At 37.9% G+C, this 13510-nt stretch overlaps 1 protein-coding gene across 1 annotated transcript; it reads right to left on the bottom strand.

Moving 5' to 3' along the window:
- Positions 1-226: 226 nt before the first annotated feature.
- On the bottom strand, positions 227-3770 carry LOC139741140 (uncharacterized). Its single transcript, XM_071651727.1, has 4 exons — positions 3562-3770; positions 2251-2354; positions 1218-1406; positions 227-345 (listed from the first exon to the last, which is right to left on the bottom strand). Exons 1-4 carry the CDS (start codon positions 3768-3770, stop codon positions 227-229), a joined length of 621 nt encoding a protein of 206 aa, XP_071507828.1.
- Positions 3771-13510: the final 9740 nt, after the last annotated feature.

Raw genomic sequence — 13510 nt, 5'->3', positions numbered from 1 at the left:
TCAAGCTCCAATTACATAAAAAAAAGATAAATGTTGAACACCTCCGAGTAAATCCCTCTTCCAGTTGAGAGCAACATTCCAGTATGGTGCTATATCGCTTCTGATAAAGGCAAGATTAAGGTTTGTGCTCTCATACAGCAAACTGCAAAACTTCTCTGTTATGCATTTTACAAACTTGGCCTTGCTTGTCCCATTGGTATGCAAAGGGTGCAGTTGAGGTCGGAGGTCATCTTGCCTGCTGCTGCCTGGAGAGGGCCTCTTCCGCCAGGCGTATCTTGTCCTCCAGGAGGGATGGGTCTTGCATGGTGCGGGTCAGCTGGGCGTCCTGCATCTCCAAGAGCATCCCTGAAATGACAGTTGAAGAGTATGTACAGGTCATTTAGGACTACAGGAAGAATTTGTTCTAACGAGGTGTTTGTCAAGATGAAGGCAAATATTTCAATAAAGACTGGATTTATCTCTGATGAGTCATAAGTTAGCATTACAAGTTATGAGTAGGGCCTATTCAACACTACTTCATGTAGGCATCTCAAGTGAAGCAAACTTGGTAAAAGACTGGATGATTTGCATGTCGTGGAGCTGTCATTCGCTGCTTACACAAAATGTCACTGGTCAGATTCATATGGAGCTGCCATAACCTAACGTTAGTACTCATAGCTGGCAAACATTGATGACAGACGTACCCAATGTGCCTCCAACTTTAAACTATGGAAACGTGATGGGAAAGCTAAGAAAATGAGCACCACGCTCCTACCCACAAGATGCCTTGTGGTTAGGACGTGCATAGCTTAATGATAAGGGTAGTGTAGGGCACCCAGCAATGCAATGTACCAGATGTCAGTGGGCTGATGTGATGCAACATGGTTTTAAAACAAGCTTGTGGTTGGGCTTAACTCCTGCAAGCAATGAATTACTTCTGGTGTTAAAATTAAAATCTGCGAGCCAATTTTGGTTTGCATGAGACAAGGATCAGGATGTTATCATTGTGTGTAGCTTGTTGCTAACTTCCTACAAGTTCTTTATTTAATGATAAGCATCATGTAAATGTACCTACTGATGCATTTTCTCAAAATAAACATATTTTCAATACATCAATCAAGTTGGAACAAAGGTAGAATGATTCTCCACATTGTATACCACATTTTCCTCCATAAAAAAAAAGGAGAAAAAAAAAGATCGTCACTCACAGAGTGCAAGGTTATTCAGAGGAATTGTACCTGTAATTTTTGCAGCTGAATCCGCATCATATCGACCAGCGACTATCCTGTAGAGTTTCTCTCCGAGTTCTTCCCTCTGGCCGCCGTCTGCCCGTAGCGTTGCCATGGCTTTCTGCACGGCACCCCGAAGGTCCGGCGGAGAGGAGAGCAGGTGGCGGATGAGGGGAACATCCAGTTCCAGGAGCATGCCTGGACAATGACAATCATGACAAGAACTCTGATTGATATTAAAATGAATTCGCATTTTTTTATTAGATATCATGTAACAACTTGTCATGTGGATCCCTGCAATAATAACAGTAATGTTTGTTTGTAATCAAACATTGTAAGTACTAGCATTCAAAGTCAACCACAGAAAGACCTGCAATTCTATCAGTTCTAGACTAACAAGATTTACTCCTGATTTTCTCTAAACATTTGCTTGGGGGATATCTCAAAACTGTGTTTCTCAGCCAGTGGGGCGTGCTGTCTTCCAAAAATAAAAAATAAATAAATAAGAAAAGGATTTACATTTGATCTAACTCGGTCTCAAAAGACTTTGGAGGAGCCAAAGCGGGCCTCAGGTAAACAGAATATTGAGAGGCATGGCCTGAAAGGATATACTTTAATTCAAATTTCTTACCTGCTGAAGTAAGTATACGCGATTGCTCTCTCACTGCCAGAGAGACAGCTGAAACACATCTATGAATTGATTTTACATTTTGTTGGCTGGACACCAAGGAGGTATGCATACAAAGGCTCATGCTTCTCAATTGACTTAGAATGTGAAAAAACACACATTTCATGTGACATTTTTCACATCTCATTGTCTCATCTCTCACTAATTCTTGTTGCTACTTCGCTTTTTATAGTTTTTACGCCATTAGGTTGACATTTTCAAATCCAGTCAACAAGTGTCATGTGCTACAGAAATCAACATCCGCTGTCTTGGTACAAAAAAAAAGAATGCATTTCTCAGTGAAGACAAGACAGAACAAAACAAAACAAAATTATGATGCTACTTTATGAAAAATTCTCCCTTTACCATACCCACCTGTTATTTTTGCACACTGGATGGGCTCTATTTCAGAAATTTGGGAATACAGTTCTTCTCCATACTTCTCCCTGTCACCACCACCACCACAGATGTTGTCTTGTCTGGAGAAAACGAACACCACTTGGTTACTTTTGACGTTGAATATATCTTCTGATGACGATCTGAATCGTTATCACAGACCAACAGGGCACTGTTTCTTTGTCACATTAAAAGCACGGCAAAGTTTCTCAGTAAGGATTTCCAGACATGAAATTCAAGGCACAGGTAGCCAAGTGAAGTAATGTAAACATGCTAAGGTTCACTAAAGAATATTTTTCTCCATTTACATTTTAGTCCTCCATTGACAGAGCCTAGCAATTGTAAATAAAAAGCTCTTATGTCTTTCAGCCCAGCAGAAGGGCATCAGCATGAAATTTTGACCCCCAAATAGAATTTTGGTATACTAATGTGACATAATTTGACACAGTTTAGAAAGCTGTTGTAATATCATTGATTTGTGATTTTTTTTGAGCACTCAAGCCTTAGTTAAGGCTCTTCTGCCAGGCAAGTGACAAATTTACATAAAAGTTGTAATACATCCATACCAACTGCCTGAATATGAATATCTGATGTGTTGGATGTACTCAAGAATACCACAATCTATCTTAAAGGGGCCGTGAAATCCAAATGCATGTTGATTTGTGTTGATTTATGATACCAATGTACCCTCAACATCACTTTTGCGGAGAATGAATATCTAGAAACATTCCATATATTTTCAACGATTTTTTCGATCATGTATTTTCAAAAGCTTGTTTTTCTGTATTCAAAACAGCAATACTGTAGGGCATACCATTTGCTAGAAAGTTTGAAAACTATATTTCAACAATGTAACATTTGTAATGTTTATTTGCACTGTCACATCCTCTAGAAAAGATTCACTGAATGTTTTTCTTTGGAAGTGAGTGGTAATGTAAGTTTCAAGCAAGAAAATCGAGGTTGTGAATCAATGTTCTCCTGACCTACAACACCACTGTACTTAAAGTTTCTTTTGTCAGAAAGATATTTCTGAAGTTCATGGCTTCCTTTCAGAAAGTTAACAATAGTCATACATGTCTATTAAATAACTTTTAATTTCAGCATTTTGATTTTTGCATTTGAGCCAATATACTGGGATGGGCCTTACAGCATAACTGTACAGATTAAATGTCAAATAGGTTCACAATTTTAGTGTATTATTTTGTTCCTTATATTGCATTAGATTGTGAATAGATAGGCCAGGGACTTTATGAACCATTCTACTCTCTGTTCATACGTAATGCAACTCACTCCTGCATGACCCGAAGAGCGCCCTCTATCCTCCGCCTGAGGAGGGAGTCGTCCTCCAGCATCTTCATGATGTCCTCGTTCTCTGCCTCCAGCAGCATCCCTGTGATGCGGTCCGCCTTCTCAGGGTGGAGCTCCGTCACCTTGGAGAAGAGATGCTCCCCCAGTACCTGCTTGGTGTCCAGAAGCTGCAGTCTGCCCGACCCAGGCATGTTCAGTCTTGTCTCTCGGTCGAGTTCGTCTCACTCTGAGCAGGAGCAAAATGATGAGAATAAAATTCAATTGCATCTTTTAGGTTTACAGTGACACTGCACTGCTGATTTATAATCAGGAGGTGAATGAGTTGCATGATAAAACTCAACTAAACCGCCCGGAGCGCTCCTTCTTCACAGTTTATACTGCAGCCAAACGCTTGGCGTGTTCAGGCTGCAGGGGCGGATCCAGGAATTCCGTAAAGAGGGGGCGTGTTTACAAAAATAAAGGGGGGGCGCACGCACCCCTCCCCCCATTTTTTTCTTTTTATTTCTTTTGTTTCAACAAAAAATAAAGGGGGGGCGTGCGCCGGTTGCTGTCCTCCCTGGATCCTTCCCTGGGCTGGTAGCACTAGCAGTTCGTATCTGATATGATATCGCATTCCATCATTTAATTCTCCCATTCAAACAGTTAAGTTTCTACTTCTAGTTTTAATAGTTATTATAAACGATATGCATATAAAATGTAGTCAGCCGATACACGTATGATTAGTAAGACTGCTGCATGACCACGATCATCCATTGACCAGCCAGGCAAAAGATCGGTCTGTATCTGGTCGTCTGGGGATACGTTCCGCGGCCGGAGACTGCGTCTGGCTTCACTGAATCCCCAGGAGAGTGATGATGTTTAAGAAAAAAAAGACTTCTCCAGACAGACAGATCTCTCTGTCTAACGTTAGATCATACAGTAATAAAGCAATCCTGGGGATGGGCGGGGGGGGGGGGGGGGGGGGGGGAGGGCAAGCTGGATGCCTAGTAATAAAACGTGCTAAACGATTGAGGAACATGCACAACTCTATCTAGGCTTCTAACCATGCTAAATTTCGAATTTATCTGTAAATTTAAGTCTAACCATGCCCATGGACCAGTCATGGTTAACTGAACTTCTAGTAGACTGTCTAGAAGTCTAACAAATAAACGTTGTTACATATTTTGTCAACATTTTGACGCTATTATTGCTGTATACAAGTTGTACTTCTACAGCAATATGCCTACCAATATTAGCAATAGCGTCAAAACGTTGCCGAATAATTCGGAATATGTAACAACGTTTATTTACTAACGTGGCATGTTTTCAAAGTGGTACATACCGATTGCTGTTATGACGAAGTTAGGCCCGAATTTATGCCAGAAGACGGGACAAGGACGTGTCATCAAAATACACACCGTAAGTAACAACCAGTGATGGTATGATGATACCTAACAAGCGAAATGTGGTACGAAGCCAGCCGAACACGGGTCACCAACTAGCGTACCACGCTCTAGTACTCTTGCATAGCCCAGCCGCCCGGCCGGTCGGGCGAACGCTTCAGCGCCGATGCCCCTCTGCAGCCAGACAAGGCTCTTGTCCTTTTTTGTGTGTGTGTCCGTATTGGCCTTTATGTCGCCCTCTTGTGTTCACTGTCCGCATAAGCCAACGGGAGCTGCAGCCTTTCTGTTATTGCGCCTCGTTACTATTCACACATGACTGGAAAGAGACACTCGACTCTGGCGAAGGACTCGCATTCTTTCTCTCTCTCTCTTCACAGAAACTGCGCCTCCGCGGGAAAAATGCTAACATAATGATACACGTACAATCAATGTATCAGTAAGTATACGATAGATACATGATCAACAACACATTTGACAGTAATAGAGCTTGATATCACATATGAAGAAAAAAAAACAGTGATAGAATGAAAACAATGATTAGGTATACATAATCATAGGGTCATGTCCATCATTATGAATACATGTATTCATATATATGTATATATGTATATATATATATATATATGAAGAGTTTGTTTGCAAAAACCGATAAGTCCATATTTGTCAAATGGAGATATTTGCGATTAAAGGTCAAGAAAAATAAAGAGAATAATAAGAAAATTTTTGCTTCTTTTGACCATAACTTAAAGAATATACCATTATATGTAGTGAACAATATATCATTTAAAAGGTATTATTTTGAACTTTATGACAGAGATCGCACTTCAAAATCTTCAAAATTGGACTTATCGGTTTTTGCAAACAAACCCTTCATATACACACACATATATATATATATATATATATATATATATATATATATATTAGAATTGAGGTGGAGGTTGCTCTTGATCTTGTTCTCCCTTTTAATCAATTGAGCTTTTGGCCTGTCATCAGGCCTTCATCAGGATCTACCAACGGAACAAGACTATCTAAATGGCCTAATATGTCATGATATATAACGCAATGTCATATAATGCCAATCTTCGGAAGTATTACCTTTATCATTCAGTTCAACATGAAAATACAATCTAACATCATCACTGATGAAGGCCCGATGACAGGCTGAAAGCTCGACTGATTAACCGGTTGAGGACAAGTCCCGAGTATACTCGGGCAAGCGTCTATGGGAAATGTGTGTTGTAGCAAAATGAAACCGTCCTCAACGGGTTAAAAGGGAGAAAAAGATCAAGAGCAACATCCGCCTCAAGTCTAATTTCTTTCACTCTATGCGGCTACCCACAATGAGTCACCACATACGTTTGGGAAGGGAACTATCTCTTGCACTATATATACATGTATGTATGTATATATATATATATATATATATATATATATATATATATATATTCACACACACAAACACACATTCTTTGACTTGACATATATATATGCTTGTTGAATCATTTTTCTCTCTCTATAAAAGAAACAGATGAAGTATCTCGAATATGAAACACACCAACATTCCAGATCAAGTGTTTAATATAGAATAAACTGACAAACTTTATTACAAATTCAAAGACAGGTGTATTTCTCTTATAAATATGGTATGTACATATACATAAAGGAAATCATTAGAGGCAATATACAATGAAAGCATCTAGTCATGAAGTTCATTTTTGTGTGATCAAATTAACAAAACATAAAATATACAAAATAGAATCTGTGCATTAATGAAGTTAATTTCAACAACTGATGCAATCCAAATACCAAAAATATTCTATAATTTCTGGATACTGAGACAATATAATGGATTGCATTCCACTTATAAGGTGATGTACTTGTTTCCACAAAATGCAGTCAAAAGGGGCCTGAGCTTTCAATCCTAGCAGAATCTTGGTCAGAGGCAAATGACAAACAGGTCAGGAAAGCAATCACATAGACTAAGGACTTCACACAACAAGAATAGTCAGGGATAGGCTGGGTACAGAGAACAAAGAAAACAAAAGGAGAGGGTAGGAGGTCATGGGCAAGGAGCCCAACAGGTAAAGGGAGGGGGATTATAGCTGGAGGGTGGACAGACATAAGGCAGAGGAGGGTCAGTAATGATCATGAGGATCATGGGGGCAACCATTCAAGGAAAAGGATGAATAGGGAGGCAACACCTTAGAAGATAAGGAACAACAGAAGGATAAAGAAAGGAAAAGAGTGAAATAGCAACAACAGCAAGGGGAAGGGGGGGGGGGGGAGCTGAGCAAACAGTGAGCCCTAATAAGGTGTACCAACAGGAGGCAACAAAATGTTTCCACAAAACATAATAAGCATCCTTAAAAGTCTCTGAAAAAGCATAATTTTCATTAACCCTTTCTATGTCAATGAATCAAATGTGCACAAATTTCATGCACATATCTTTGGACAGGGAATAAAATGTGGTACTCAAAAGGTTAAAATTGCCGAACTCTCAGAGGTCTGCCTTGGATTTGTCAGTAATTGGATTGAAAATTGAAATTCAACATGGAAACTTGGGTTTGTAAATTTGATACAGGTAATACTCAGTCTTGCTTGACCTCAATGACCTGTATATTACTTTCATAATATGATCGGCATTTTGTAACTTGCTAAGAAAAATGCCCTTACCCTGTCATTTTCTCTTTACATATCTTGTTACCAGATTAGATTGAATATCATCAAATACTTATTTTGGAGTTATGGCAAGAATAAAAACATTTCAGCAATCAAATTATGATTTCCTCCACATTCATCCACAATGGCAATGGCGAATTCCCGTATGGTGGCTCAATCAGCTACAATTAAAAGAAATTTCATAAAAAATGACCCAAAGTGTTAATTTCTCAGTCTTGGCTATGACTCCATGACCTTCTGATCCCAATTCTTAGTAGCTCATTCAGTGGTTGGTCCAGAGGGGGGCGCGCCGGGCATGTGCATCCCCTCTTTATTTTTTGTTAAAACATAAGAAATAAAAGGAAAAAATGAGGGGCCTTTCATTTTGTAAAGGCGCCTCCCCTTTACGGAATTCCCGGATCCGCCCCTGTCATTGATGTTCAATCCACACATGCATCAGGAGTCTTGCCCTAAAGTATTCATAAACAGCCAGACACACCAGTCATGAAATCATATTACCTATCAGGTCATCTGCTGGTGATTCAACAAGTCTGTTGCCTTCTTTAGCCAAAGTATTGTACTGGTGATTAGCTGGTGGCCTACAGCACCTTTTAATCCCTCCATGCAAAAATGACCAAAGTACTAGTATTTCATGATACCATAACACATTCATAAGTTACCCATCCTTACTATTATAATAAACAGTAAGAAAAATACAGTGTCACTTCTCTTCCCATGAAAATATCACTCAATTTATTCATAAAGTCATGAGAAATAATTGAATTGATAAAGCAATCATGTCCCACTAGCTCTGCATTATGACAGCATTGAGAAATCGTAGAACAACTTTCAGCGCAAGAACACACAATATATTTGCACATACCCAAGTCCACGTTCAGAAGGGAGGTTGTAAGTGTCTATAGATTAAGCATTACAACAATTTTTTTCTCCCACCCCCCTTCCCCCCCCCCCCCCAAAAAAAAGAAGAAGTTCCATTGTCTTTACAGTTTGGAAACCCATACAAGAAATAATGCATCATAATATTGAAATAGAGAATCCTTTGAGTGTTCGTTGGTAAAGTCTATACAATTTACGCTTGAAATACTAGTATGAATAGTTTCAAAATACTGTATGGGAGCTCTAATCTTGAAATGCCACACCTCAAAACTGGACTTTTTATCAGGATATGCTGTGAACAGAGACAAGAAACATTCATGCGAAATCATCAATACTCTTTTCTTGACAGTAACCACAAAAAAGAGAGAGAAAAAAAAAATGGACGGGAGAATATGACTAATAAGCACATCTGACCTTATTGCTACAATCCACAACAAGATGCAGTGTTTTACCAAAGAAGTTTTGCACTCACAGATCACTCATGTAAGACACACAAGCAGTATTAAAGGGTAACTGAGAACAGCATGTCTTGCCAAGACAGGTATACACATAGCTCCATGCTACACATACTCTATGTATCTCATTTTGACAAGTACACATAATCTGGGTTGTGTTGCGAGGTGTTCTCTCAACTGAAAGTAAAAGACACATACACACAAAATGTTAATACATGGTTACATACTATTACTGATTTAAAACCTCTTATATAAATCTTGAAGTTGATAAGATACTCATTCACACAAATTTGACACATACACTTACAATATTCTTCTCATTTTCAATTTAGCAATTTGAACATACAACGTTCCACAGATGGACAACTGGTATGGACATTTTCTTCCGCTCTTCCTTTTAAAATCTAATTGAACAGACTAAATAATCAAGTCTTAAAAGCCTTCTGTTTCAAGATGGTAGCATTCATACTGAAATAATTTCAGGATCTTGAGAATTATATGCTAATCATGCCATAAAAATTTTGACTATCCAGAGCAAACATTCCCATAAACATTGAGTTACCATGGTGATGTAACTGGCACTAAAACTTTTTTTTTTTCCCTAGTGCTAAGTGGAAGACTAACTTCAAGCAGGTGGATTGGTGAAAAGAATTCTGGGCTACACATTTAAAAAATTTCCCCTCCCAAAGAGAACACACTTTTATTCATTGCAGTCATGTTCCTCTTGAAATTTTAGGGGGAAACACCTTAGACTCCCCAAATATTGAGGAACACAAATTTTTATCAAGACTCAAACTACTTATTGCATCTTGATACACATACATGGATACACAATTTCATACATCATACACAATTTTTGCTGAGACGCAGATTAAAAGTGAAAATAGTTCCATAACGACACATAGTTTTACTGCCAATATTAGCAAATTGCTTTAAAGCGCAGTGTGGGTAGAAAAAGCCCCAAAATGCACTTACTGAATTACATCAATCCTGTATTGTAGCTAGTGCTGTACCTGTGGCTAGAGAAAATCTGAGGTATGAAAGACACTGACGAAAAATAAGGATTTTATCCCAGCAGGCACAGGATGGTAGGTGAAACGTAAAATCGATCGACACATGCATGAAACCGAATATCTCTCCATCCTGAAAAACAGGGCTGTTCTCATTAGAAAGAGCATTAGGTCTGTAAAAAGGATGGAGCGGTTAGCTGCTGTATGTTTAGGTACAGCTCGTGTGTGACAGCTTACACAGTACAATGGAGGCAAACATCCCTGTCCTCAGAAATTAAAACATCTAACAAATCAGGACGGAGCAAAGACGGTCATGATGGCTTAACCCTATATACATCCTGAATGCCATATCGTCCCACATTAAAAGCTCCCAAACATCTCCTAGATTCAATCCAAACTGGTGTTTGATTTAATTTAGACCATCAAAACCATGCCCAGTGGAGTTGAAACTTGTTCTTCCAGTTATACACATTGGTAGATTTAATTCCCCTCCTATCCCCAGATGTCTTCACACCGTCTGGAAATGTATTACCACAGCATGCATATTCATTCTTTTTTTTTCCCCGGATAGTAAATTCAATATATAAAATGATCTTGAAAGAACAAAGGCAAGGCACAGCACGCCAGGAATCAATGTGAAAATTTTGTGAAAGACTTCTTTAAAGCAGTTTCTGCAGATATTTGCAGAATCTCTCGCTTCAAATAAATGCTATATTCTTCATGCTATTAGCATTTTCAACAGCACCACTACTAAACTGAACCAGAATCTAGGCCTGAGATGTTCAAGTATCAATGTCAACGGCCCTGTTTAAAAAAACAAAAGTTAAGAAAAAGAAGAAAGAAACAAATAACAAATTTTTGTACAGTTGTATCAACTTGAATTAGTAAAATTGCCTGCCTTGTAACTACGTGCGCTCATTACTTGAAATACATTCCTTAGGGTCAAGGATAAGCAGGCTATTTCACAGTGAATTCATGTAGTTTTCAGCATGCTTTTAAAATCTTTAGACTTCTCTGCTACATACTTTCAATCATTATATATATATACAGTATATATATATATATATATATATATATATATATAGTTACTTCATTAATGCAACATCTTGTAAATCTGAAGAACAATGTTCATATCTTTTTCAAATTCCATTTTAAGCTAGTACTATTGGTTACTCTTTAATATGTGATTTTACATTTCTGTACTTCTGAACAGGAGTCATAAACTGCTATATTTCATTGCCGCATTCCTACACATGCAAAAACAACAACTAAGAGATCTGGTGGTAGATTGAATCAAACTACACAAATACCTTAATTTCACTGTGAGCATCAAAGTAGTACTGGAATATGATCATCATTGTAAGTCACTTAAATGTAAATTTCTGCAACTGGCAACTGAATAAACCATACCATTTGTTGGAATATGACAACAAATTGGTACATAGTATGGTCTGCTATTAAACTTGCAATCAAAGCATTCAACACTTTTTTTTCCTCTTTAAAAACTGATTCATAAAGATAGAAAGCAAACATAAAAACATAAGTCAGTGTTAGTAGAGCGAAACTACACAATCAAGATGTTGATTACAACATCAAAATCTACCCACAAAAAAAAAAAAAAAAAAAAAAACATGCCAAGAGTATGTCATGCTGGAATATGGAGACCATCTTTTGCCAGTCCACTGTATAGTTTCTATCATGTTACCATACCATGTATAACAATTTGCAAGCCATGCACATATTGTTTACCTATCTCAAGGCACAAATCCATATCTGAGAATAAGGTGCCATTAAACATTTCATTTTCAAACACTGGTACCCGTAGTAACAAACCTGTTGATTTAGTACAAGGTAGGCATTGAATATGTAAACTCATGGTACAGTTAAACCTACAGTATCCCACTCAACAAGTGTGGTATTAAAGGGATCATATAGTTTGGGTTGAGACCTAATTTCAGGTTTTTAACATTTTTTGGTGAGATAATGAGAAACCTCTTATGAAATATGAAAGAGCATGTAATTCTATGAGGAATTCAATGTTTTTATTGATGAAAATTGGTTTTGAAATGGCTGACATATCCAAAAAGAGCGATTCTAATAAAGTGTGGGACCCACACTTTATAACGATTGCTTTGTTTTACTTTGTTTTTGGATGTTTCAGTCATTCCAAACCCGATTTTCTTGGTAGCTCGCAAAAAGTTAAGAGCCCAGTTCTCATCTCCACCAACACTGTACCATCCCTTTATATGTCCATATTCATATAATGTTCTGAGTCTATATCAGGTTTAAGAAGGAAATAGGGAACAATAAAGGAAGTTAGAGAACTTTTCAGACCTCTTTTTCATTACTGATCACACATGTACATTTGATCATTTTTGAAATATTTTCAGCAAATTTACACATACCATTTCTTTTCAAAGTTGCAAAATCAAGTTCAATGTAGAAGATTCAAACATGAACAATTCACATATCTCATGGACTTACTGTAAAACCAGAACTGTCTGTGTGCATTTTAATTTCACAAAGTCCATGAAAGCCAAGATTTGCGAAATTAGATACTCACAAAAGTTCTTGTCTACAGTGTATGCATTGAATGCCAGTGGCAATTCACAAACATTTTACTCCACAAAAAAGGCTGTCAGCTCCAATTCACAAAATATTTCATGCTGCAAAAATATCTTACTTTACAGTTATCTGTGGAAGATAAATATTCAGCATATCTCAAAGTAAGAATACTGCATTTGTGTCAGTATCGCCTTCATCTTTTAGTGGGAAAAATATCATTTATGCGTGTAATGACTTCCACTTTTCTGGTTGAGATTAGGATTCTAAAGCAACCACAACTGGAGCATACTGTATGGCAGAATATTGTGAAACTATCATACATTGCACATAAACCTCATGACACAATACTTTAGTATCTAAGTCTCCACCATAGGGCCCGACCTTAGGGCATTTTTGTAATGTCTACCGGTAGTGTAATCATAATGGCTGCACAAGAGCCAACAGCCACTGTACAATGTACATCATTCAGTATCACATGAGCAGAGAAGGAGGTTTAGTCACCAATGCACACGAAATCCACCATTTGCGGTAAAAGTCTGCCTACATCCATTACTGCAAAGCGAGTCATGGTATAAAATGTTGAGAAGTAAGTCGAATCTAGTAATTTGACAAAAGAGTTACTTTCTTGCATCTGGCATGAACTGATACATGTACAGTGGGATATCAGTTTCCTCTAACTTTTGAAATTCGCTCCACATCTCGTCAGAGTATGAAAAACTATCAAGAAACCCAGCTAAACTCTATAACTTATATTCTTCACAGAAATACACTTTCAGTAGAAATCTCTATCTTCATATCAAACCAAGTACAGTTTGGCTTTTCTTACTTCGCTGACTTCACACGCTCCCTGATATATAGAGAGTCCTCTATTTCTGCAGTAGAAATTGGTAAGAAAATGGCCTTCAATTGGAGGTTTGAAAAATGTATATACCGGTATATCTTCTCTGACATATCTGATCTT

The sequence above is a fragment of the Diadema antillarum genome, unplaced genomic scaffold, assembly GCF_040938485.1.
Source record: "Diadema antillarum isolate AM-2024a unplaced genomic scaffold, OU_Dant_1.0 seq00000906_RagTag, whole genome shotgun sequence".
NCBI classification, from domain to species: Eukaryota; Metazoa; Echinodermata; class Echinoidea; order Diadematoida; family Diadematidae; genus Diadema; species Diadema antillarum.
This window is presented reverse-complemented; position numbering and strand designations above follow the sequence as displayed.